The sequence below is a fragment of the Symphalangus syndactylus genome, chromosome 9 (assembly GCF_028878055.3).
Source record: "Symphalangus syndactylus isolate Jambi chromosome 9, NHGRI_mSymSyn1-v2.1_pri, whole genome shotgun sequence".
NCBI lineage: Eukaryota > Metazoa > Chordata > Mammalia > Primates > Hylobatidae > Symphalangus > Symphalangus syndactylus.
Window position 1 is genome coordinate 44,077,113 of NC_072431.2, and position 27,092 is coordinate 44,104,204.

At 39.1% G+C, this 27,092-nt stretch overlaps 1 protein-coding gene across 6 annotated transcripts in view; it reads left to right on the forward strand.

Moving 5' to 3' along the window:
- ERMN (ermin) overlaps positions 1-25,171 on the forward strand; it is a 90,578-nt gene extending 65,407 nt beyond the window's left edge. For 4 of the 6 annotated variants that reach the window (XM_063609483.1, XM_063609482.1, XM_063609484.1 and 1 more), the window contains 3 exons: positions 18,131-18,403; positions 19,047-19,139; positions 22,011-25,171. In XM_063609483.1, the coding sequence (XP_063465553.1) occupies positions 18,163-18,403; positions 19,047-19,139; positions 22,011-22,534 (858 nt within the window). In that variant the 5' untranslated portion in view covers positions 18,131-18,162 and the 3' untranslated portion in view covers positions 22,535-25,171. Of the gene's footprint in view, positions 1-2,545; positions 2,562-17,499; positions 17,518-18,130; positions 18,404-19,046; positions 19,140-22,010 lie in introns of those variants that run through there. The other 2 variants (XM_055292070.2, XM_063609481.1) reach the window with 2 other exon arrangements.
- Positions 25,172-27,092: the final 1,921 nt, after the last annotated feature.

Consider the following 27,092-nt stretch of genomic DNA (forward strand, 5'->3'; position numbering starts at 1 on the left):
GGATAGGAGGAGATTCAGATGAGCTGGGGGAGGGTAGCCAAGGATGGAGTGAGATGCAGGGTAAGTGTCTTCCTAAACAATAGTGACTGCCAATGTTTTTTAGTTTGTCAGTAACGACAGAGGGCTCATCAGTAATGCGAAGTTGGAATACTCCCATCTGTTTAGTAATATGTGTGGCTGGGTTCTGGAGATAGAGTAAAGGAACATTTGGATGGTGGAAGGTTGCCTAAAGGAATTCCAGTAGGCTATTGTCGGGAGATGCATAAAGGAACAGCAACAGGGAGAGTTGTTTGTGTGGTGAGGGGTCCAAACATTTGGGGGGCAGGGGGTAGAATTGACATAAGGAGAAAGTTGCCTTTCCTTCCTTCTGGAATAAGCCTCTGTGACCTGCACATATACATCCAGATGGCCTGAAGCAACTGAAGAACTACAAAAGAAGTGAAAATAGTCAGTTCCTGCCTTAACTGATGACATTCCACCATTGTGATACTGCCCCACCCTAACTGATCAATTGACCTTGTCACATTCCTTCTCCTGGGCAGCGAATCTCAGGAGCTCCCCACTGAGCACCTTGTAACCCCTGCCCCTGTCCATAAGAGAACAATCCCCTTTAAGTCTAATTTTCCACTACCTACCCAAATCCTATAAAACTGCCCCACCCCTATCTCCCTTTGCTGACTCCTTTTTTTTGGATTCACCCTGCCTGCACCCAGGTGATTAAAAAGCTTTATTGCTCACACAAAGCCTGTGTGGTGCTCTCTTCATATGGACACGCATAACATTTGGTGCCAAAGACCTGGGACAGGGGGACTCCTTCAGGAGACTCATCCCCTGTCCTTGCTCTCACTCCTTGAGGAGATCCACCTATGACCTCGGGTCCTCAAACCAGCCAAAGGAACATCTCACCAATTTTAAGTTGGGTAAGTGGCCTCTTTTTATTCTCTTCTCCAACCTGTCTTGCTATCCCTCCACCCTTCAATCTCTCCCTTCCTTAATTTTGGTTCCTTTCCCTTTCTGGTAGAGACAGAGGAGACACGTTTTATCCATGAACTAAAAACTCCGGCAACAGTCATGGACTTGGGAAAACAGTCTTCCCTTGGTGTTTAATCACTGTGGGGACGCCTGCCTTCATCCTTCACCTTGGTGGCCAGTACCACCTTCCCTGGGTGGCAAGACCACCTCTCCCCACACCGTGTGTCTATCCTCTCTTTTCTTTAAACTTACCTTTTAACTATGGGCAAACTTCCACCTGCCATTCCTCCTTCTTCTCCCTTAGCCTGTATTCTCAAGAACTTAAAACCTCTTCAACTCACACCTGACCTAAAACCTAAATGCCTTATTTTCTTCTGCAATACCGCTTGGCCCCAATACAAACTTGACAATGGTTCTAAATGACCAGAAAATGGCACTTTCGATTTCTCCATCCTACAAGATCTAGATAATTTTTGTCAAAAAATGGGCAAATGGTCTGAGGTGCCTGACATCCAGGCATTCTTTTACACATTGGTCCCTCCCTAGTCTCTGCTCCCAATGCAACTTGTCCCAAATCTTTCTTCCTTCTCTCCTGTCTGTTCCTTCAGTCTCCACCCCAAGCTCTGAGTCCTTTGAATCCTCCTTTTCTATAAACCCATCTGACCTCTCCCATCCTCCCCAGGCTGCTCTTCACCAGGCCGAGCATGGTCCCAATTCTTCCTCAGCCTCTGCTCCCTCACCTTATAATCCTCCTATCACTTCCCCTCCTCACACCTGTTCTGGCTTACAGTTTCATTCTGTGACTAGCTCTCCCCCACCCACCCAAAAATATCCTCTTAGAGAGGTGGCTGGAGCTGAAGGCATAGTCAAGGTTAATGCTCCTTTTTCTTTATCCAACCTCTCCCAAATCAGTTAGCATTTAGGCTCTTTTTCATCAAATATAAAAACCTAGTCTAGTTAATGGCCTGTTTGGCAAGAACCCTTAGATGCTTTACCGCTCTAGACCCAGAGGGGCCAGAAGGCTGTCTTATTCTCAATATGCATTTTATTATCCAATCTGCTCCTAACATTAGAAAAAGCTCCAAAAATTATATTCTGGCCCTCAAGCCCCACAATAGGACTTAATTAACCTCGCCTTCAAGGTGTACAGTAATAGTGAAGAGGCAGCCAAGTAGCAATGTATTTCTGAGTTACAATTACTTGCCTCTGCTGTGTGAGATAGAAACCCCAGCCACATCTCTAGCACATAAGAACTTCAAAACGCCTAAACCACAGTGGCCAGGCATTCCTCCAGGACATCCTCCTCCAGGATCTTGCTTCAAGTGCCAGAAATCTGGCCACTGGGCCAAAGAATGCCCAGCCTGGGATTCCTCCAAGTCATGTCCCATCTGTGTGGGAACCCACTGGAAATTGGACTGTCCAGCTCACCAGGCAGCCACTCCCAGAGCCCCTGGAACTCTGGCCCAAGGCTCTCTGACTGACTCCTTCCCAGATGTTCTCAGCTTAGTGGCTGAAGACTGACGCTGCCTGATCACCTCAGAAGCCTCCTGGACCATCACAGATGCTTTGGGTAACTCTTACAGTGGAGGGTAAGTCCACCTCCTTCTTAATCAATACAGAGCCTACCCACTCCACATTACCTTCTTTTCAAGGGCCTGTTTCCCTTGCCTCCAAACTGTTGTGGGTATTGACGACCAGGCTTCTAAACCTCTTAAAACTCCCCCACTCTGGTGCCAACTTGGACAACATTCTATTATGCACTCCTTTTCAGTTATCCCCACCTGCCCAGCTCCCTTATTAGGTCAACACATTTTAACTAAATTATCTGCTTCCCTGACTATTCCCAGGTTTTGGCACCAAATGTCATGTGTGTCTGTGCAAAGAGAGTCTACCAACAGACTTTGTGTGAGCAACAAGGCTGTTTATTCACTTGGGTGCAAGTGGGCTGACTCCTTTCTCAGACTCAGCCCACTTGCACCCAAGTGAACAAACAGCCTTGTTGCTCACACAAAGCCTGTTGATGGACTCTCTTCACATGGACGTGCATGACATTTACATATTAGACCTGAAACTGGAAGTCCTCAATTATTCTATGTTTAACATTTATGAATTGTCTAGGTGAAGATGTAAAGAATTTGGTCAGCCAGTTGAAGAAGAATTAAACCAATAAGAACAGTGACAATATAAGGTGGCAAATTTGTGATACCATTAAACTGGATAATGACATGAATTTAACCAACTGTATCATATGAAGGATAACTTTAAGTTCCTGCTTTGGTTTCAAAACATATCTTTCATGGACAGGAAAGAGGAGCGGATCCTTAACAATGACATCCATGGAAATGATGTGGGGCTCTGAGTCATCATTTTGGTTATCATGAGTCAAGAGTGGGGATCAGCTTCCCATATAATTAAAGAATCAGTTTGCCAAAGTGCTCGTGTCAGAGGCGTGTGAACCAGAGCAACTGCATCTTAAATAGGAGCTGGGTAAAATGAGGCTGAAACCTACTGAGCTGCATTCTCAGACGGTTAGATGGTTAAGGCTAAGTCACAGGATGAGATGGGAGGTCAGCACAAAATACAAGTCATAAAGACCTTGCTGATAAAACAGGTTGCAGGAAAGAAGCCGGCCAAAACCCACCAAAACTAAACTCTCTATGAGAATGACCTCTGGTCGTCCTCACTACTACACTCCCACCAGAGCCATGACAGTTTACAAACGCCACGGCAACATCAGGAAGTTACCCTATATGGTCTAAAAAGGGAAGGCATGAATAATCCACCCCTTGTTTAGCATATCATCAAGAAATAACCATAAAAACAGGCAACCTGCAGCGCTCTGTCTATGGAGCAGACATTCTTTTATTCCTTTACTTTCTTAATAAACGTGCTTTCACTTCGCCCTGAGGACTTGCCCTGAATTCTTTCTTGAGAGAAATCCAATAACCCTCTCTTAGGGTCTGGATCGGGACCCCTGTCCTGTAACACTTATAGGTATTAAATAAGAAAAAGACCTAATCTCAAATGCACTGGGTTAAACCTCTTTCTTTAATGAAGAACTTCTTAGAAACTTTCATTGCTCGATTTCATCCATGCTTTTTCAAGTGGATAAAGAACCTGTATTATTTTTCAAATTTATTTGAGCATAGATCTGTTTTGGAATTCTTGTTCTGGAATTTAACAATTGTGAAAACACTGGGCAAGATACATAACTCTGAGGATCTTAGTTTGCTTATTTATAGGATGGAAATAATGATTCTTATTTCACAGTCTTGCTGTGAACATTAAATAAGGATAAGGTTAAAAACACGCCATAGTGCTGGGCAAATAAACAGTGCTGAGTAGATGTTGGTTGTTTTTTTTTTTTTAAGTTTTTTTTCTATTGATTTCTGGACAAAACCTTTAAAGGATATTTAGGAAAGAGTCCTACTTATTTAGCAACTCGTATGATTTGGGCATTTACCAATGAGAAAGGACATTGGTCCAGGAACAACCCTTGGTTATTGGTCCTAATGATGTCAGGATGGTCCCAAGTGATGGGCACTTGGTGAGAGAATTAGAACTATGGCTTTTTATCAACTTTAGTAAAACCATTTCCATATTTTAATTCATATTATATCTATCCCAGTATGTATCTGTCCACTATCAGCCTTGTATATAGGCAAATAAGAGTATATTCAGAGAAGAATGTTTAACGGGGTGAAGATACTCACTATAAAGCTATATGAGGATCTGCTAAAGGAAACAGAGATGTTTATTCCAGAAAGGAGAAGACTTGGGGGAAGGGGGTGGGCATGAAAGCTGTCTTCAAATATCTGTCTTCAAATATTTGATTGTCAGGTGGAAGACAGGCTAGACTCATTCTGTGTGTCTCCAAAGGGTTCAATCAAGAACAATCAACGTGTGAAAGCTTTAGGGCATGAAAGTTCAGCTCTACACAAGTAAAAGTTTTCAGAACTCAGAGTAGTTCAAAGAATAGCTGCCCCCATCAAGTGCTGAATTCCCCATTATTTTAAGATGTTCAAAAAGGCAGTAGTCAAATGCCTGGAATGGATGGTGTAGAGAAGATACAATTACAGTTAGTCAGTTTTATAGACTCAACTGAAAGATCCCTTAATCCCTGAGCATCTTTGGTTCTATGACCAAAAGGTGGAGGTTCTTAGTAGTAATTCTCCCACTTCTGTAAACTATATGCATTATGTTGAGTTCATTTCCATCTTTAGCCATAAAAAAGAGAGCTTTAAAATGCCGAGATTTGCCTTAATTCTACACATAAACATATTTCATTACATATTAATACCAGTTACTTTAGTAAAGAAGGAACCAAAGGAGCATAAGAAAGATTCAGAGACATACAGAGAAAGAAGGATGAGAGAAACCTGGAAAAAGGAGGCAAGCAGGCAGAGAGAAGTTCTCTTTTATTTTCCTGGCTCCCTTGACTAATCTTCATGCCTTCACTGCTGCCTCATGAAATTTTCCACCTCTATGAAGTCTGGGTTTTTCATCTATAAAAGGAAGCAGTTGGGTGTGATACTTTATTTATTCATTCAACAAACATTTATGAAGTACAAACTTGGTAAGCAGGCACTGTGCTAGCTCTGTGTGTGATGCAAAGACACAGGTCTTTGCTCACCCTTAGCTTCTCTAAGCCCATGTCATGTCAATGACAAGACGTCTGTGATCCTGGGCTGCCAGGTGTTGCCTTTGAACAGCTCACAGTTGCATTCAGCCTGAAATGATTTGCTTCAATCATCTCAAATGAATGGCTGGTTGTGAAAGGGCTGTGAAACCTGGAACACGCCATCTGCATGCATATTATTATTATCCGAAAGTCTGTGCAGAAGGAGCATGGGGGCTTAGACATGGGAAAGAAAACAAATCACTTTTGAATTGCTACAAATTTCTTCTTAGGAATGACTGTGAGTTCTGATTCCTGCCATTCTCTTACTCCTTTTCCTCTTTTCCCTCAGGATTTTGGATGGAAAAAGTGGCAAGTCACTCCTTAAAATCGGTTACAAAAGTCTGCCCTAGGCATGAATTTTATTCTTAGCTATAAAATCTCATGAGAACATAGCCTGGGAGATGCTACCCATTAAATGATATTTCTTATTGTAGATGGTAAAAATGAGCTGTAACCTTTAGGCTTTCTGGTGCGTGTTATTAATTTCTCTCAAAAATGGCCTTTTATAGAGGTTGTGATATTATAAAAAAAGAAGCAGAGACCATCCTAATTAAGATAAATTAAAACAACAACAACAACACACACACACACACAAACACACACACACACACACGATGGTAGAATGCATCAGAAAGATAGTCAGTGACTGCCATGTTAGTTACCTTTTCTCCCAGGGCTACCATTAAATAGAAAAGCACTACAGAAAAGTTGGCCCCTTATATGGAAGAGGGCTATGTGATTTGGTGAGACAGTAAATTTTGCTATATTTTTAATGAAGTACAGATTTGTGTTTAGGAGCATAGGCTCTGAAGCTGGACTTCTTTGATTCAAATTCTGGCTTTGTCCCTTTCTACATAGATGACTTAGGCAAGAAGCTTAAACTTTCTGTGCCTCAATTTTCTCATTTATAAAATGGTGAGAATAACAGTACCTGCCTCAAAAGGTTGTTGTAAAGATTATAGCGCTATTGTATGAAAAGCTCTTTGGCCAATGCTTGACATATAATAAGTGCTAGATGTGTGTGTTATTATTATTTATTCTTAGAAGTTTATTGTCACAAGGCTTTAAGTTCTTAAGTAATATGAATGAAAAAAGTTTGGTCTTCCAAGAGAGTTGCTGTCTTTCATTTATCTTTGGATTGAAAATTATAAAGTGTAGCATTGCTTATTAGGATTTGTACTAGAATCGCCTAGGCACTTGTTTATAATGCACATTCTGGTCTGCAACAAAATCAGAATATCTGGAAGGGTAGTCTAGAAATGTGTATTTTAAATGAGATGCCCAGAGGATTCTGAGGCAAATTGCAGTTTGAAGACAATGGAGTAAAGCAAGCATGGCTGTATTAGCTTAATCACAGCAACAAGTCAGTTTCTGGAGGGTAAATTATACACCAGCCACTGGGCTCTTGGGATATAATCTTATTAAATCCTCACAAGAGGCCTCTGAGTGCAGGTTCTATTATGAGCTCAGTATTTCAGATCAGAAATTGTGGCTTTCACAATATCTGGGTTAAATGATTTGCTCAAGATCTGCTGGTGAGGGGCACATCAGGAATGGAATTGGGTCTATCTGTTCAGAATTGGTATTCCTAAACATTCTGAACATTTTACATCCTGTCTGAACCCAAGCTCCTCCTGTATTGAGGCTTTCTGTTTTGGGGAATGTGACGCATAATATTCACCTCCCAGTTAGTCAAAGATGACACAGATCCACCTCCACACGAGTAATATAATAGCCAATGTATATTTTCCTGAGCAGGGGCTGTCCATAAACAGCCAGGAGGGTGGGTGAAGAGCAAAGGCTGGGAGAACCATCTTCTGTTGGGTCAGTTTATTTCATTTTCTAACATCAACTCTGCCAGTAGAGGGCGTCTGCTAAATCGACACCACAATTCTATACCGTAGGAAGCTCAATTCTTAGACTCTGAATCCCTAATATTTTTTTTAAACAGATAGAAACAGATTTATACAGGAAGAATGGAAAATAGGTCAAGGGATATGTTCAGATAAATGTACCGTCACACTCTAATGCTGGAAACCTCTAATTATTGCCAACTCAAAGCATATTTATATAACATAAACCATGAACCAGGTGCTATGCTTGTCTATACTGAAATGCAAAAATGAATCACACAAAGTCTGCAAAGACCTGGCAATATATTAATAAGTGGCACTGTTACTATTATTCAGCTCTCACTAAATGTCAGGCACTGTATCAGATGATCTACATATATTTTGTCATGCAATTTAATCCTTTTAAAAACTCCACAAGGCAGGCATTTTTCAGATGCCCTGAGGCTCTGAAAATTTAAAAAATTGCCCAAGTTCAGGTGGCTTTTCAGTGGCAGAACTGAGATTTAATCTGAGGTCTTTCTATTGCAATATAAGCTTTTCTGGTAACAAAGTAAGACAATTGCATAAATTATAATGCAAGGCCAAATAATGAGGTATCGTTAAAACAACATAAACATAAATTACTAAGGGGGCTCAAAGAAAAGTACAAGTAGAGCCTTTGGGTAAAAGTGTCATGAAGTACACAGTAGAGGATGTAATGTATGAGCTGGGCCTTGAAATGTGGCCCTGGCTTTGGTAGAGACAGTGAGAAGGATCCTAGGTGACTGTGAGGAGGCAGGCATTCCAGACATGAGGAAATAATAAGCCAAGACATGGAAACGGAAACCATGTTTGGAGATACATAAGAGTTCACTGTGGCAAGGGTAGAATAAAGGGACTGGGCAATTTGGGTGATAAACCTAAATGGTAGTTAGATCCCGTTATAAGGAGTTCATACTTAATATGACAAGCAATGGTGGAAAGGAAAAAGCTGAGTTTTTAAGTGTGTCTGTGGGGAGGGAATTTGGGAAAGTAGAGAATCTTAAAATTTTTTTTTTTTTAATCAAACACTGTGAACCAGATAATGTGCTATCGGATTTATAATAATATCTTAATTGCTCTTTTCTGACCATGTTTAGAAGCTTGCTGTCAGAATATATTAATCTTGGAATGATGGATGTAGGTGGGGAGAAGGGGGTTAGAGATTAAAAGTGGGAGACCAGTTAGATGGTGCAGATGAGCAATTCCGAGAGCTTACATTTCAGTTATTGGGTAGATCCCACTGAGTGTGTGGCTCTTCCCACGCTTCTCTGAGTGGCATGACTCCTGAAGAGCATTTCTTGTCTGGCTTCAAGTTCTTGGTGGTGAGTGAGCTAATTATGGAGTATAGGTTTAAAAATCATTGTTCTCCTCATCTAAAATGTCAGTAGAATCTGCACAGCTGTCCAATGTTCCTTTCTTGGATTCAACACAAAATCTTGACAAGAGATCCTGATATATCTGCATTTATTTTACTCACGGAGAGCGTATGAATTTTTCCTACTTACCCTGAGACAAAGTTTACTCAGCTAAATTTTCAAAGATATCCTAGGAGAATTTGTATTTGTTCATAGTCCTATTACTATCACTTTCTTACAAAAGCAGGCTCACAGCAGACTTGCTTTCTCTTTTTTTTTTTCCTTAAGGAAAAATGTGTTTAATTATTTTCTTGCCTTTCTCCTCTGAAAAACAACATGTTGCCTTAACTCCTAGTGACATTCAAAATAGTTTGGGAGGAATGACGCTGACAGTGATATCACTTTCCTACAGTTCTGCTTCCCCAGGCGGACTGAGAATGCTTTCAAACTACCAAAGAGCATTTATGCATATATAATTCAAAATTCTCTTTCTGTGGTTTTATAAATACCCACACAAATTCCATTTCTATCTATTTAACACTTATGGAGTCTCCATGAATAGAGAAACCATTCTCTCTATTTAAAATGCATCAAGAAATAAACCATTGTAAGTAAAACAGAATTATAGTTGCCTAACTAAAATCTATAGAGAGCCCAGTCCACTGGGGACACTCCTTCATCCATTTAGGATGATATACTCTTAAAATTATGGCCAAGAAAGTGAGATGATTTTATTTTATGGGAATTTAGCATTTCTTACGTGTACAATTGCTCTGCAAGAGTTTAAAACACAATTCATTCTCTACCTGCATGGATTCTTGTGAGATACAGATCTATAGGTCAAGGTCTACAGAGTCATCCCACCATTTTATATTCTCATAGGATCAGTTTCTACCAAGTCCATGCATTGGGATGTTTGTAGTGGTCACGGGCTGGTGCTCACACATGAATCTCAATCAAAGATGAGAAGGTGAAGCTGTGTTACTTACCTGGGTGTGTATAATTAGAGGGAATAGATGCCACTCACCATTGTTTCAAATGAACCCCTACCACAAGCCATTCTAAAGGATGCCGATAACTGAAGCTTTCCCCAGGACTACAGGAAGGAACAGGACTGAAATCATATTAGATGTGAACTCCATATCAATGGGCCAGTGTTGGGAGCAGGCACATCTCTGCAGCTACACTGCTTCTTACTGAGTAAAAAGAGCTCTTCAGTAACCTAATCCTAGACCATCTCAGAATTTGAATTTTAGAATTTGGCTTGTAAAAAATCCATGAATACGTAGATGAGGCATGTGTATCTTATTCCTTCAGGAGACTTTCCTTCTCAAATAGCAATAAAAATAATATCATGTATCTACAGGTCTGTACCATCTGCCAGTCCTGTGCTAGGTACCTTGTGCCTATTAACTTTCATTGTTTTGCTGCAAGGTGTGTGTCATCAGCCATTTGAAAAGAAGGAGAAATGAGTCAGGTGGGTTAAGTGACTTTCCAAAGCTACATGACTAGGAGTAATAATAATAGTAATTAACAGTAGTAGTAACAGTAGCACAATAAAAACACATCTTGAAAGAACACCTACTATGCCACATTGTGCTAGATGCTTTCCCTGGACTAATTCATTTCATTTTTACAGCAGTCCTAAGAAGTATATCATAGTATTATCCACCTTTAACAGATGAGGGATCTGAGTTTGTTAATGTGGTGGGCATCTGCTACCTTTCTGTTTGTTTATTTTGTTTGTTTGCCCTACAGTCTCTCATTTTCTATGCCCATTTTTCTGCTCAGTGGTGGACACTGTCCTAGACCTGGACAATTGGAGTATTCTATTCTTTCTAGTCACAGCATCTGGCTCAGGGATTAACTCATATCCCAAACTAGCTCAGTGAGGGCCATCCCAGGGACTTGGGCTGAAATTAATGAGAAAGAAAGGCTCCTTTCTTTTGCATCACTAGTTGTCTTGATAATGCAAGCTTAGGGTTGCCAGAGGAATATTTGCCATGACATAGGGAGAACCTACTTGAGAAAACTCCAATATAAAAGAAAGTAGAACAATGAAAGCAGTGAGAGAGAAAGACAGGCAGAGAAAGAGAGAGAGAGAGAACTTCCCAGAAGCCAGATTAAGTCCCATTTCTGTTTAATCTGTTTTGGATTAAATCTCTTTCACTGTCAACCAATGAAACATTGCATACGAAAAATGGACACCAAGGATGGGATGCAGATTATAGATCCATGGATGGGTTGGCTCATTAGAGGAGCAATGGGAAGCAGTACAAATTCACCCATCCCTATTTGTGAAAGCTGACCATAATTACTATAAACTGTCTTCTGGAATCTTGATTCAAACCACTTCCTACTGAAGGTTAAATTTTAGAGACTTGTTAGAAAAATATCAGGATGCTGGAGGGTTTGTGACTTTCTTATACCTTTTATAAACTGTTACAAGTAAGTTTCAGTCAAACCTGGACTGTCAGAAAGCTGAGAGAGAAAATACAACCTTGCAAAGAGAGATGTTTTCAGTGAACAGAAAGCAATCCAAGATAGTTGAGATTCGAAAACACATATCCTGTAAAAGATTGAGAAAGTTAAATTTTCCGGCCTTTGCCAGTCCATGAAAATGAAGGCAGAGGCCGGGCAAGGTGGCTCACGCCTGTAATCCCAGCACTTTGGGAGGCCGGGGCGGGCAGATCGCGAAGACAGGAGTTTGAGACCAGCCTGACCAACATGGTGAAACCCTGTCTCTACTAAAAATACGAAAATTAGCTGGGCGTGGTGGTGTGCGCCTGTAATTTCAGCTACTCAGCAGGCTGAGGCAGGAGAACTGCTTGAACCCGGGTGGCAAAGGTTGCAGTGAGCCGAGATCGTGCCACTGCACTCCAGCCTGGGCGACAGAGTGAGACTCCGACTCAGATAAAGAAAATGAAGGCAGAGAAGCAGGAAACCTGTAATTAGTTCCCTATTACTACTGTAACAAATTACCACAAATTTGGTGACTTAAAAGCAGCACCACCCCATTCAGTTCTGGAGGTGAGAAGTCTAAAATCAAGGTGTTGGCAGGGCTGCACTCCACACAGAGGCTTCAGAGGAAAATATTTCCTTGCCTTTTTTTAGCTTCTAGAGCAAAGCTTGTCCAATTCATGGCCTGCAGGCTGCATGCAGCCGAGGATGGCTTTGAATGTGACCCAACACAGATTCATAAACTTTCTTAAAACATAAATTTTTTCGTGTTTATTTTTCTCTCGCTCATCAGCTAGCATTAGTGTATTTTATGTGTGCCCCAAGACAATCCTTCTTCTTCCAATGTGACCCAGGGAAGCCAAAAGATTGGACACGCCTGTTCCAGAGGCTGCTCATGTGTGTTAGCACACGACCACTTCTCGAATTACTACAACGTCTTGCTTCTGTGTCACATTTTCTACTACTCTCTTTGACCTTCCTGCCTCCCTCTTATTAGAACTCTTGTGATTATTACATTGGATCCCATCCTATAATCCAGGATAATCTCCCCATCCTTAATTTAATTAATCCCATTTGCAAAGTCCCTTTTACCAGGTAAGGTAACAATTCCCAGGTTCTGGGGATTAGGATGTGGACCTCTCTGAGGGTGGTTATCATTTAGCCTACAACACTCAGCTAGAGGCATTAGGGACCCTCAGATCCACCCAGGTACCTCCTAATATGCAGTTTCCTTGTGATCAAAAGAGACTGGTTACCTGGTACATTGTTTAAATCTTTGTTTTTGTTTTGTTTTGAGTTGGAGTCTCACTCTGTTGCCCAGGCTGGAGTGCAGTGGCGCAATCTCAGCTCACTGCAACCTTTACCTCCCAGGTTCAAGCGATTCTCCCCTCTCAGCCTCCTGAGTAGTTGGGACTACAGGCACGTGCCACCACTCCCAGCTAAATTTTGTATTTTTAGTAGAGGTGGGGTTTTATCATGTTGGCCAGGCTGGTCTTTAACTCCTGACTTCAGGTGATCCACCCACCTTGGCCTCCCAAAGTGTTGGGATTACAGGTGTGAACCATGGAACCCGGCCTCGTTTAGATCTTTGGATCCAAACAAGTACAAGGCCAATTCTGAACTTACCAGTCAAATTAGCTATTGAATTCAGAGTTTCTGATTCTTTGAATTAAGCTTCTGTAATCTCTAACCCAAACATGCCTGATTTGTACACTTGTCCAAGGTCACACAGGAGCAGGCTGAATCTCTTCTCTTTACCCTATGAGGGTCACTGATGGGAATGCTCGTTTGTCCTCTATTTGAAGGGGACTCTTAACTGTCAGCACTCTCCCTGCCAGCCTCCACTTCTGCCCATCTTGGCCACAGGGTCCTATGTTCAGGGCCACACTCTTCTCTAATCCTCACCAAATACTCAGCCTATTTCTTCCAGTGCTTTCCTTTAAAATGGTATTTACTGGATCACTAGAAGGCCAGGCTCCAGATGCTACAACCACAGAGACATACCTTTCCTAAGGTATAAGAAATATTTTATCTCTAGAGGGAGAACAGATAATTATCCTCTCCCCTGCCTCCAATGTTGAAAAGCATGCTTCTTGTAAGATGCAGTTAAATTTTGAAATTCTGTTACATTAAATCCTTAATACTCATGAGCTACCCATAGACTTCACTATTGGTTTCCTGGGAGAAACCATTATTTACTTCAGGAAACTGTATCATCAGAATGGCAGCCATTATTCCATTCTTGGCATAAAAGTCAAAGCAAAGCATGAACATGGCACAGGGTAATCAATTTAATCTGATTTATACCAGGTGGCAGGCAATTATTGTTTTGTGAAATAAAATATATGGCTGTTGATTGATTTTATTGTGTTATGATAGTCTGTATTTCTGTAACAGTTCACTTTAGCTGGGATGGCCCTTCAATTTGGAATTTTAATCCCTGAAGTGAACCAATTGGGATGATCCTGTCTCCTCAGGCTTGTTTAGGGTTGCACATTCCCTGAGGCATTGCTCTATTCCTTATAGAAGATTCTATGGGTTATTAGTAGGATTGTGACTATTGTATGTCAGTCTGACTAGGCTCAATTACATTTCCCTGAATTTTATTTCCTGAATGTTTCCTGAAAAAGAAACGTGAGCCAAAGTAAACATTGTTCTGTGAGCTTGGTGGGGTGGAAGTGAAGCAGCTATTTTGTAGCTGGCACACACTGCTGCCCGTCTGCTGCCTCACCTGGTATATGGGCAGCAGCTGGGCCTGCAACTGTGTTCCACCTCCCTGGATCTTCCTCCAGCTTCTATGATTCCTGGGCCCGGCTTCTTTGGGAGGGCATTCCAACCTCTAAGGTCAGAGGCACTGAGAGCCGATGCGGGCTTCAGTTTGCCCCCGTGTGTCCAGCTTACACCTGGGAACCCAGTTTGTTCTTGCTCTCCCTCTTTACGTTTCTATCCATAATCCCTTCCCAACTTCCTGCCCTGCAGACTTCAGGCTCCAGCATCAAATGCAACAGCAGACATATAAAGGCAGCTTCACTGGCACCCACTATTGTGTAAAGTCAAATCCCTCCTGATTGATCAATCAATTGACCAATCGATAGATGGACTGCTCCATCTCTTAGTGGTTCTACCTTTCTGTTTCAATGCTAATTGAAACAATACCCCATCTCAACTATGTAAGTCAATGTTTTTTTAAGATTGACTTCAAGCTGCCAGGATCAACATTTTTCTTTTAAATGTATTTCTTGTTTTTATTCAGTGCTCTGTGACCATCTCTTAGCCATAACATTAGCTTGTGGCTTGGCTTTTCACATATGATTAAGATTAAAGATTAAGATTTTATGAGTTTTGCCCAAATCCTGATTCTGGACCTAAGATAGCCTTAACATTAAGCATTTGGTGTTGGACAAATGGAATGTGAATGTTTACATAATTTTATTTTGATTCTTTATATTCTTATATGAAAATCTTTTCATTATCTTTTTTTGGCTTTAGATTGAATAATGGTTACATTTGTACAATGTCCTTTAGCATTAAGAATAATAACTAGGGGCCAGGTGTGGTGGCTTATGCCTGTAATCCCAGCACTTTGGGAGGCCAAGACAGGCGGATCACCTGAGGCCAGGAGTTGGAGACCAGCCTGACCAACATGGAGAAACCCCCCTGCTACTAAAAATACAAAAATTAGCCAGGCATCGTGGCGCATGCCTGTAATCCCAGCTACTCAGGAGGCTGAGGCAGGAGAATCTCTTGAACCTGGGAGGCAGAGGTTGCAGTGAGCCGAGATTGTGCCACTGTACTCCAGCCTAGGTGACGAGAGAGAAATTCTTCTAAGGAAAAAGCCACAAGATCCAGTAAACTACATAAAATAAAACAGTCATGTTTCATACAGTGAACATTCTGCAATTGTATTTGAAGTAAGGATGATAGTGCAAATTCTAACAGACTTTTTAAGTCATAGGTTGTTACAAATAATGGGGGACAACTTACCTCTTTATGAACAAAATCGCCTATGTTTTATCTAGTAGTTAGATAGACTCATCTTGTTGCTAAATGTGTCTCATGTTGCCGTCTACTTGTAGGAAAAAATAATACACGTTACAAACCATTTACCCGAACTCCATTATTCCCTAGGGCAGCATAAAAGCATGTTTTTTAAATAAATGTAAACACATGGTTAGCCAAGGATGACAGAACTCTGGATTATTTCTCTATCTTTCCAAATCTGAAATAATTTTAAGGCCGTAAAAAATGTCAGAGCATGGTTTTAGAAAGAAGGCAATCCAAAAATAAAGACACGAATTCCCATAAAAGCTAGGCTATAGGTATGAGGTGCCTGTTGCCATGGGGTAATAGAAATCTAGGTGTAGGAGAGACAATGAATCTGAACTCTCTCAGCTTTGCTATGTCCCTGGATTGAGGTACTTGGCAGCCCCGAGGGAACGGAGTGGTTGGAGGCGTGTGCTTTGAAGCTAATGTATTTCTATACTTCTGTGTTTATTGCGGGGTATTTGGTTGAATTAGTGCCACTTCCTGCCCTAAGGATCTCACAGTCTAGTATGTCCCCGTTTGTTCCTAAGCTTGGTCTTAGTTTCTGCATCCTCCCATATGATTCCACTCAGTATTTTCTCAACAGTAAGCTTGTAGTTGAATTTCTTGGGAGGACACTTCCGGAACACGATCCTCAGCAGCTGTAGTGTGTCTCTGGGGCAGGTCTTGAGACTGCCTTAGGCTCTCTGCTGCCCTCTCCTGGCCACAACTGTCTCTACTGCCAAGGTGCTAATGCCGAACCCCTGTGGGATCTCTGGTCCAAGGAAACATCTGCACGCGGGCCAGGGATGGCGCTTAGCTTCATCTGTGCTGCAAACTCTCATCAGTAGGCTTGCTGGCTCTGTGATCTTACTAGCTGAGCTCCTTAACCTCTTTGCACTTCATTTTTCTAGTCTATAAAATGGAGATAACAACAGCACCTACCTCAGAAGACTGTTATGAAGATTAAGTGTATTACTATTTATGAGTCAATTAGGACAGTAGCTTGCACATAATAAGTGTGATATGAGTGTTTGTTAAAACAGTTAAACAATCAAACAAACAGAATTAGTGTGCTGACTGGAGAACAGCTGGAGGAAGAACGAAGGAAAGAGATCTAGGATCTATTAGAGATGTCTTCCAAGGACAAGGGAGAGGGGATTATACAAGAGTGAGGTGTTGTCCCTGATATAGACCCGAATGGGCTCAGCCCTAGACACAGTTTTAAAGGTGATATGCTTACTACAACTCTTCAACACCTATTCTTCTTCTCTTTAAAAATGATCTGAAATTTATTCTCTTGGGGATAAAATTTATTATATATATATATATAATATATACTTCTTGTTATGTATGTATATATATAATTATTTGTGTGTGTGTATATATATATAAATAATTATTTTTATTTCGTGCTCCTATTTCAAGCCAGATGCTAAGTGCTGGGGACACATGTAAGCAAGTTAAAATGGCCCCTGGCTAGATGAAGCTTAGATTGTAGTTGGTGAAACAGACATTACAGAGATAATTGTGCAGTTGCTTCTTTAGTTACAACCATGAAGAATATTCTGAAGGGCAAAGACAATGTGTAACAGAGTCCTGTCCTAATCCTGTGGGTTAGAGATAGTGTAGTTAAAGAGATGATATTTAAGCTTAAAAACAGAACTTAGGGAAGCTGGTTAGCCCAGGGGCTTGGGCTTGAGGAAGAGAAGGGCATTTCACATAGGAGCTGTGTGGGCAAAGGCTATGGAACCATTCTGTAGTATGAGAAATCCAAGAAAGAAAAAGACTTAAAAAGGAAGGGGTGGTCAGTAGCAGTCATTTAACATAATCACCTGTTTCTCCCAAGGGCAGATTGCATTGGTCCTCTACATTTTACCAGCATTGTGTAATATCAGTACGGAATAGAGAGGATTGTAATTCTGATTGGGGGAGGAGAAAACTTCATGGCGGTAATTTTATTAGGGTTTTAAAAGATCGGTTGGGCTTCAGCGGCCATAGACTAGAGGATAAGAAGCTATAGACTAAGTAAATTACTCTGAAATTATAAAACTTTTGGTATTAGCAAGTTGGTAGAATTTGTTTTTTTCATAGGTCCCTTCTCCAGCCTGCTGAAAGCACACCATGAAATCTGCCGCCAGAAGCATTTACAGTAAAGTTGTCCTGTTTATAGGTTTTTTTGATAAGCTGTTTTATTTTTTAATAAATAAGAAACAATGCCATTGTCCTTTACAAAATAGCTGAGGTTTTACTTGAACAAAATCTGTTTGGAAATGTTAAGCTGGTTACACAGAACTAATATGCCTCAAGGTGGTCATTCTCTCTGGATTAAAGCTGTGGGACAATTGTGTCTCCTGTTACAGGGAAAATTACAATGGGCCATTATGAAAAGGGACAAAAATCTCTGTTCCCAGAGGGGGACTGACAAGCTGAAAGTCCCTCTCTACATGCCAACACAAAAGCCTGATTGCTTCAGATTGTTTGTTTATGTAAATCAAAGGGATGCCTTTAACTCTGCCAGGGGACTGGCAAGCAACAAAGAAGGTGGTGATTGGCTGGATTCTTGCTCATGGCTCCTGGCAGATCTGACAAATCCTCTTGCTTTTGCTCTAATCTCTAGAGGTCTGGATACTTTTAGGAAAAGAACCTTGTTATGATGTACTAAAGTGAATAATTTGTGCTCTTAGAGTAGGGGTTGGAACTATAGGACTTGAAGGCAAGAGCAGGTATCTTATCAAGGATCTACTCACTCAGTTTCCCTAAAGCTCTCTCTCCAGATCGGATTCAACCGCACATCATGACAGATGCTCCAGCTACATTTACCCAGGCTGAGTGTAATGGGGATAAACCACCTGAAAACGGTCAACAACCAATCACTAAAATCAGTGAGGAATTGACTGATGTGGACAGCCCCCCGCCACACTACAGAGTAGGACCCAGTCTGGAAGGTGCACCCACCAAAGGAAGCCAGGAGGAAAGAAGAAAATTACAAGGGAACATGCTGCTCAACTCATCCATGGAGGAGAAAATTCTAAAAGGTAAAGTGTTTCCCTTCTTAATTTTCTTGTTTTGACTTGTAAATTTACCCTGGATTTTTTTGATAAACTGTTATTGGAATGAGCTGGACACCCCAAAAATGTAGCGCTTTATTCTACTACGCATAGTATAGGGACTAAACCTCTGACTCTGGTGAAATCCAGGCTGGTCTATTTGACAGCTGTGACCCCAGACAACTTTCTGTCTCCCGAAGCCTGAGTTTTTTCACTAGAAGAAGGCAGAATAATAATAACACCTACAAGTGTAGGGTAAGTATTGGCTAAATGTTAACTACTGTTATTTATTATGATTATGGACAACCCTATATTATTTGAACAAAGAGAGTTCAAAATTTTAAAATTTCCTTCTAAATATAACTGAAGTTCTCTGAATTTATGGTTCTGTATCTTATAGATATATGTATATCTTATATAAATATTAAAGGAGAGATTACCAATCAATAAAGTGATCATTAAGTAAACAAATTGAATTGATAAAGAATGAATCTGAAGAGTCGAATAGTAATTTTTAGTGATCAGATTTAAAATTAAAGACATCTACCTAGAGTTTAAATTGATAACTTATGAACTGTTGAACAATAAATATTTTAAATGTTAAAATACTGATTTCATATTTCTTTTCTAGAAAACCCAAAAGAGAAACTCTTTATTGTTCATAAGGCTATCACAGATCTTTCTCTCCAAGAAACTAGTGCTGATGAAATGACATTCAGAGAAGGTAACAAGAACTACAGTTTTGTGCACAGAAACTGTTTGACTGAATATGGATGACAGTTTTTCCACGAAATGTTGCATGAGTGTGTTGTTGACAAAGCAATCCAGGCAATGACTTCAAATTTTCAAAGCTGCTGTAGGCAGATAAGAGAGTCTTAACTTATCTGTGGGTTCCACCTTATAAAGCATTCCAGACTGTTCAAGGCTGAGGCTGCATGGATTGGCATAGCTGATTGGCATACCAACGTGATGTCTATCTTTTAAGTTAGTCCACTGAGTCAACCCTACTTTTTGATTTGGTGTGTCCAAATCTGTGTGTGCACCTTGTTTCAAAAATGTGTCTTTCCTAAAAGTCTACAATTAACATACAGTTTTGTTTTTTTTTTCTTTTTGAGACGGAGTTTCACTCTTGTTGCCCAGGCTGGAGTGCAATGGTGCAATCTCGGCTCACCGCAACCTCCGCCTCCCGGGTTCAAGTGATTCTCCTGCCTCAGCTTCCTGAGTAACTGGGATTACAGGTGCCTGCCACCACGCCCAGCTATTCTGTGTGTGTGTGTGTGTGTGTGTGTGTGTATTTTTAGTAGAGACGGAGTTTCACCATGTTGGCCAGGCTGGACTTGAACTCCTGACCTCAGTTGATCCAACCGCCTCGGCCTCCCAAAGTGCTGGAGTTACAGGCATGAGCCACTGCGCCAGGCCAACATACAGTTTAAAGTAATCTCATGAAATGATTTACTTTGTAGGCCTCTAATGTAAGTACAAAATTGTTAACTATTTGATGTCAAAGAAAGACAGGGTGATAAAGTTAGTTTTAATTGTATTCTTTAAGAAAATGGAAGAATAAAAGGAACATTGAAGTGATTATGTTAAATTTTAAATAAACTTAATAGACTAAGAGACACAAAATCCTTTAGATTTTTCTAAGACACCTACATTTAAACAGTTTCCAAATAAAGTGTAGGATAAAATCTATTAATTAATCATTTCTTTCCTCTCTTGCAGCCATACACATCTTATGTCAAATTGAAGTCAGCTTGCTAAACCTAACCAATTTAGCTTTGTTAGGACTTTAACAGGCAAAATATTGAAGAGACTATTGATTGAAATATTAGGACATCACATAAAATAGTAGATGTCGAGGACAGGAATGTGATTGGCTATTTCCTACATCTGCTCCCTTAGCCTGAACACCTCTCATACTATGTCTGCTTAGCAACGTATCAACACTTAAGGAACTATGTAGCAAGCAATAGCCAATGTCAAGCTGTCACATTACCAGAGATAATTTGTAAGACTTAAGACTCCACAATATGAACTAAATAACCTCTTTGCCCTAATTTTTCTGCTTCCAATGTAACAAGCTCTCAGAGGCAGAATCTCAACCTTCTGTCATCTAGAGCCCCTTTCAAATGTTTGATCAGGAGTCTATTGCAGATAACAGTTGTCTAGATCTTTCATTTTCATCAAATGGAGAATGAAAGCTGGCTGTAGTTTTCAGCTAGATGGTCTCCCTGGTTAAGTTTTCCCTCAATGAATCCTTTCCTCTTTGATGGAGTATGTTTTTCCTCCAGAATAGAGGCACAGATTTTGGTGTCTTTTATCTTCACAGTGGCAACAGCTATAAAATCTTCAAAAAGAATGTTACTGGATTAAAACATATAAAGATGCTAAAAATATTGAGGAAAAACTATAATTTAAATTCAAGGAATAATTTTGTATGTCACAATCTCATGGCTGAGTCATGAATATAAACAAAATATCACTTACTTTGGTTCTTGTGGAAAACAAAATAAAACAAAACAAAGCATAAGATTATGGCAAACATTCTAATGTGTATTTATGGATAATATTAGGAACATTGGCGGGACACTAGGGCCTGATAGCAGTTGTGTGTAACAAATTAGGGTGATCACCCATCTTTACTTCTGTCTCTGTAAGTTTACTATGTATTCCCTAGAGTGAGAAAACAACAAAAAAATAAAAAGAGAACTAAACACCTTGGATGAAAATGGACTTGTGAACATCTTTCAGAGAGAGTAGAATATTGTGGAGGAGAAAGACAAAGAGGAACATTGCCTCTCGCCTTACTTATAGACTCATGGTGTCAAAAGAAAATGGTGAACTCGGGCCTGACAAGGGGTGTAACCCAGACAGATTTCTGAGTTGTGTACACCACAGACTGAAACTTCCCACAGAAGCCTTGCAGGGGTGAAGGCTCAGAGAACAACCTCAGCTTCCTCATAATTAATTCTTACCATGTTCAATAAATATTGTTGAGGGTATGCTGGTATGATCTAGCTGTTTGAAAAGTGACCAGACATGGACAGTCATCATTTTCAGTATTGGAAACGAGGATTTTTTTCTTTCTGAAATATTTTTCTAATTTTCCTTGAGGTGTGAGTGTGTGTGTGTGTGTTTGTGCGCGTGTGTGCGTATGTGTGAGAAAGAGATAAGTCCAAACATTTCATTTTACATGTGCACATATCCAGTTGTGACTGGCTAGACAAGAATTTTTTTTTTAAGTGTGTCTCAGGGAATACCAGTCTCACTAAATACGGTAGTCCACAACAGAGTTCCATAGACAAATGAAGTTAGGTTGTTGACTTTCTTACAGATTTACAATACTCATTAGCATTTCAAAGGCTTGTAAAAAGTCTGAAGATGCTTATTTAACTGTATTTAATTCAGTGTTTTCGAAATTAATTTGGCTGTGTAGCCTATTTGTGCAAAACGTATTGGTAAACCACAGAATCATATCCCATAAAACACGTGTTGGGAAGAGATTAGCAAGAAAAATTATTTGGAGAATAACAGACTAATAGCTGGGTATTTTGGAATCTCTACACATCTCAACTACCAATTGATTTTGCTACAGGGCGTCAGTGGGAGAAGATTCCTCTGAGTGGCAGTAACCAGGAAATAAGAAGACAGAAGGAGAGGATTGCTGAGCAACCTCTCGAAGAGGAAGAAGATGAGGACAGGAAGAACAAAGGTCACCAGGCAGCTGAAATTGAATGGCTGGGATTTCGAAAACCTAGCCAAGCTGACATGTTACATTCTAAACATGATGAGGAGCAGAAGGTTTGGGATGAAGAAATTGATGATGATGATGATGATAATAATTGCAATGATGATGAAGATGAAGTTCGAGTGATAGAATTTAAGAAAAAACATGAAGAGTTTTCTCAATTTAAAGAGGAAGGTGATGCAAGTGAGGACTCCCCACTGAGCAGTGCCAGTTCCCAAGCTGTGACACCTGATGAGCAGCCAACCTTAGGGAAGAAGAGTGATATCTCCAGAAATGCTTATTCCAGATACAATACAATATCCTATCGGAAAATCAGAAAGGGAAATACCAAGCAAAGAATTGATGAATTCGAGTCTATGATGCATTTATAAACTAACTGGAACTGAGAAATTCTCATGCCCACTAAAGGAAAAGCTAATTCTATTGTCCCAGGGTGCATATTTCTATGCCTTATTTGAGTTATCACTTGGAGGGAGGTGGAAGTTGACTCTCTTTTTCACTGTAGAATAATGTGGAAATAACCCTAGATAAAATTCAGTCTGATAACCTCAAATCAAAAAGCTTTAAATAAATTCTTGGGCGTTTGTCTTTTAAAACTTCACTAATATAGCATTGTGTGATAAGAACTAAGCAGTCAGTCCCCTGGGGGAATCTGGCATAATTTGGCTATAAATGTAGCAATGCTTGGAAAGGTAGTCATCAAATGAGACTATTTGAGGGGACTATTTGAAATGATTCCGGTATTTCTTTTGGTATCTTTCTTCCTGTACATTGGAGTGATGGAAAGTCTGGTATTAAAACCTGTCTTACTTTTAAACTTGGTTTTACAGACTCTGGCAATAAGCCTTCCAAAATTCCACGCCTTTTCTATTATCACCAAACAATATTTTAAGTGGCTTTTGTTGGCATCTACAGAGAAAAAATTCTATAGCCCTCCTTCCTAGGTGTTACCATTCACTGAATCTTCTCACAGAGGGAGATGAGCAATTGTCAGTCAGGATAATTCTGTTTGCTAAATGTTGCCTTTATGCTTTCAAACTGAATTAAACCCATTGTGAGGTTGACACTGGGAGGGGCTAGAAGATTGGTGGGCAGCAGACTAAAGAGTTATGTTGGATAGTTTTATTTCTGTGGCTGAAAATAAAATCTTGTCTAGCACAGTTAAAGTCATTAAAAATAAAAATGACAGCTTTAGCACAATTTTAAGAAAATGCCCCTCTCTATTACCACATTTTCTCTTATTAACAGTATCTCAGAATAATTTTCTTTCCTTAGAAACCTGAGACAACGCTAGTCATAACTGTACTAGTTACTATGAAAATGGAAATAATTATCTTAGAATATTTTCAAAGTAGAGCGTGAGCATGTATTTTTAGTGAGAGAGCTCTGATAGTTGTTGGGAATATATAATTTACTGGACCTCAGCCCAAATCAAGATGCTTAAAATTGTACTTGTGGAGCTTCACTCAAACCAATGTGTCAAATAACGTATTGAATATTTATGAAAAGAGAGACTATATTTATATTCTTAGATAGTTTGTTCCACAATTTTTCATTTCATGCTTCCATATATATTACCCTGAACTTTCTATCACCACAGATAAAGATTTTGTTTTGCCCTGCAAATAAAAAGACAATTCCTTATTGTCTGACTGTAATACAGTCTTCATTGTACTATTCAACCCTTTGTTTATTTCTTTTTCATTTTGTTAAAAACTCCGGGTTAGTCCTCTTAGATGACTGCTTATTTATGTGTAACATAAATCCCACATATTCTAATGACAACTTCTTTAATCCTTCTGGGTCATATATCATATTTCCATAGTATCACATACTATTATTTAGTTGTTTACAAGACTCCAATTTGAATTCAGGATTACAGTGCTCTTTTATTCTTTCAAACAGATAACATAAAAGTTCTGTTACCCTCATTCTATATAACCTATAGATTTCACGTGTTACGATGTCCGTTTCCAGAATAAAGTGAGGGAAATCAGGTCTTTATTGATAAAGTTAGGGAGAAGATTGATGCAATAGGACAATTTCCAGTTTAATTTAGATCTTCTAATCTTTCTACATGGACAACCTGTTTTCTTTTCTGGGTTGCTGATAACCCCTACAATTTTTGACTTAACTTCAAAACACAGTGTTGTGTTATCTATCACATAACAGGACCGTGATTTTAACCTACCATCAAGAGCCTGTATTTTCAGTTATTCCAACAGAGATGATGGATTCCTGTAGAACTAGAGGTGGGTGACCTATGGTTATGTGGCACGACAAAGTAGCTCTTAAGGGACTCTAATATATGCTAACGCTGGTCCTCTTAGCTCTGTGCTCTCACCAGATAATGAATGAACTATGAAAGATTTAGTCAACAGAAACTATTTTGAGGTATGTTTAGTTGGTAAATGCTTCATGTTCATGGATGACACGATGTTTTTGCAAAAAAACCCTGAAACTATTCTTTGGCATTGGTGTCCATGGCCCTATACCGCCATCTTACATGAAAGCCACAGAGTTGAAAGCCGCAGAGTTAAGTGACCTCAGGTAACATAATGGTGATGGTTGGCTATTTGAGTCTTTGTAATCTAGGAAAGACAAAGGTCTGATTCAGATTGCGTGGGGGATTTTTAACATATTTGAAACTCAGGGAGAACATGATTAAGAACACAAACTGGTAGCTACACATGAAGGTTTACTTGAGCTTTTGTAATTCAAAGTTCAGGGGTGGTAAGGACTCTGGTACCAGGGAAGAGGGAGAATTAATTTATTGTGCAAATGCTGGTATTTCTTACATGACTTTTTGTTTTCCTTTGTTGCTAGATGAACAGAAACGAATAATAGCTCTATTTCTCTGCCAATATAAAACCTACCTTTCATATAATGCTACATTGAAGGCACAGAATTTGCTAGCATCTCTCTTTCCCCATACCTACCAATCTATCCACAATTTAAATAAAGAACTGCTGTGTCTGACTTACTTTCAATAAAAGTTTGTGTCATTATTTCTGGTTTCTAGACTTTATTTTCTTTAGCTGCCTTTTAAACTTTAGAAAGAATCCTTGTATATCAGCAGCTCCTAAGATAATGAATGCCTCTTCAGAAATCAAGAGAACACTTTATTTTAATTCATTTGCATTATTTATTTCAAAAAGTTCTTAAAATGATTGTACATAAAATTGTAAAAAGGATTTCTGGTAGGTAGATATGTAATATACATGAAAAATTTTTATTATTTTTTAAGGAACTGAGATACTGTTTAAGATGCATCTTAACATGAACAACTTGAAAAAATCTCTGTAATCATCAAAGTAATACATTTAAACTATGCTGACATTTTCATAGTAATTGTTTCTGCATATTTACATGCGATAGTACTTTTGGCACATTTTCAAATGGAGAATGGACATTTAAGTTTTTCAATGTGATAGGGAAAACATTTAAAATAAGTAATAATAGAAAATTATAGAGAAGGATAAAGCACCAGAGTATAATAAAGAAGAAATATGTTTGACAGTACGAGAAAGGCAACCACTTCTCTTAAAACTTGAACTTTCATCACTCTAAAAAACAATAGGATTGTAAAATGCAATGTCAAAAACTATATTTGCCAATATTGAAATATCAGACAGAAACACACCACAATGAATGTGGGTTTCTGATAACCTCTACAATATTCTACTTAACTTCAAAACTCAGTATTGTTTAAAGACAATGAAAATGTGTATATAGTTCACGAAGAACATGAGATAACTGAGCCAGACAATCAATACAAACACAATGACATGGGTAGTAGTAAGCAGCTGAACTCACTCATGAAATCAAATGAACTCACTCATGAAATCAAAATCAAATGATGATCTCTAGTAGCTAACTGCCAGCACAGGAGAATTTTGGAAATGAATTTAGAAAGTAATTTGGATGTTTACCTAGAATTTAAAGTTACATACTTGATTCCTTCTTTATAATAACTTCAGTTGATCAGATGCAGAAAAAAAGTACTTAAAAATGTTTAATTCCAACATCCTTTATACTCCACAGTTTTAGTTTTATTCTCCCCTTAGCAAATGTTTTCAGGCAATCCTTAACACAATTCACTTAATCTTTGGCTTCTCTTGTTTTTAAGCCAATATGTATAAAACTAGCATATTTGGGGTAGTTGTTTGAAGCAGAAGACATATGTGTAATCTTCAACTAAATAACAAGCACCCTGATAATTAAGAACTTGATTACTCCTTCAAGTTTGGAAAATGGTATCCAGAGTGTAAGTTCACTTGAGATACTTTTGTGCAGAAGGCCAGATGCAGACAAAGCTATACACCTGAAAAAGTTAAAAATATCCAAAAACATTTAATTTTCTTTATGTTGTGAGTAGAAACTCTTGATATTTCTTTCTTCCAGATCAAAGCATCAAAAAATATATAGATACATATATATATATATATACACACATACAGTATATTTACAAAAATTGCTATGTTTTTGAATGGTCACTTAAAAATCTATTCATGCTATGAAAAATTTTAATTTAACATCTAATATAAAGGGTTTATTATATAGATACTTATGACCAATATCCTTAAACTGGTAAATATCTGTCAATCAATAATAAAAGAGAAAGCTCTTGTTTTCGAAGAAATTATTTATTACTTATTTGATGGCGACTCATTATTAGAAACAGCATATTAGAAGTTGCTGTATTTGCTGGAAAATGAGAATTTTCCCTTGTGTTTTGTTTGTGTTTTTACAAAGCAAAGATTCACATAACTTGCAAAGGGACTCAATTGAAATGATAACTATTGTTCCATTAGGTTGAAAACAGAGGCATTAAATCTGTTTAGTGTGATGTTATTTTTTTTCTTTCTTTGAGATACAGACACCACCAACACCTGAAATACCACCCATTAAGCCTCATTGGGGATATAT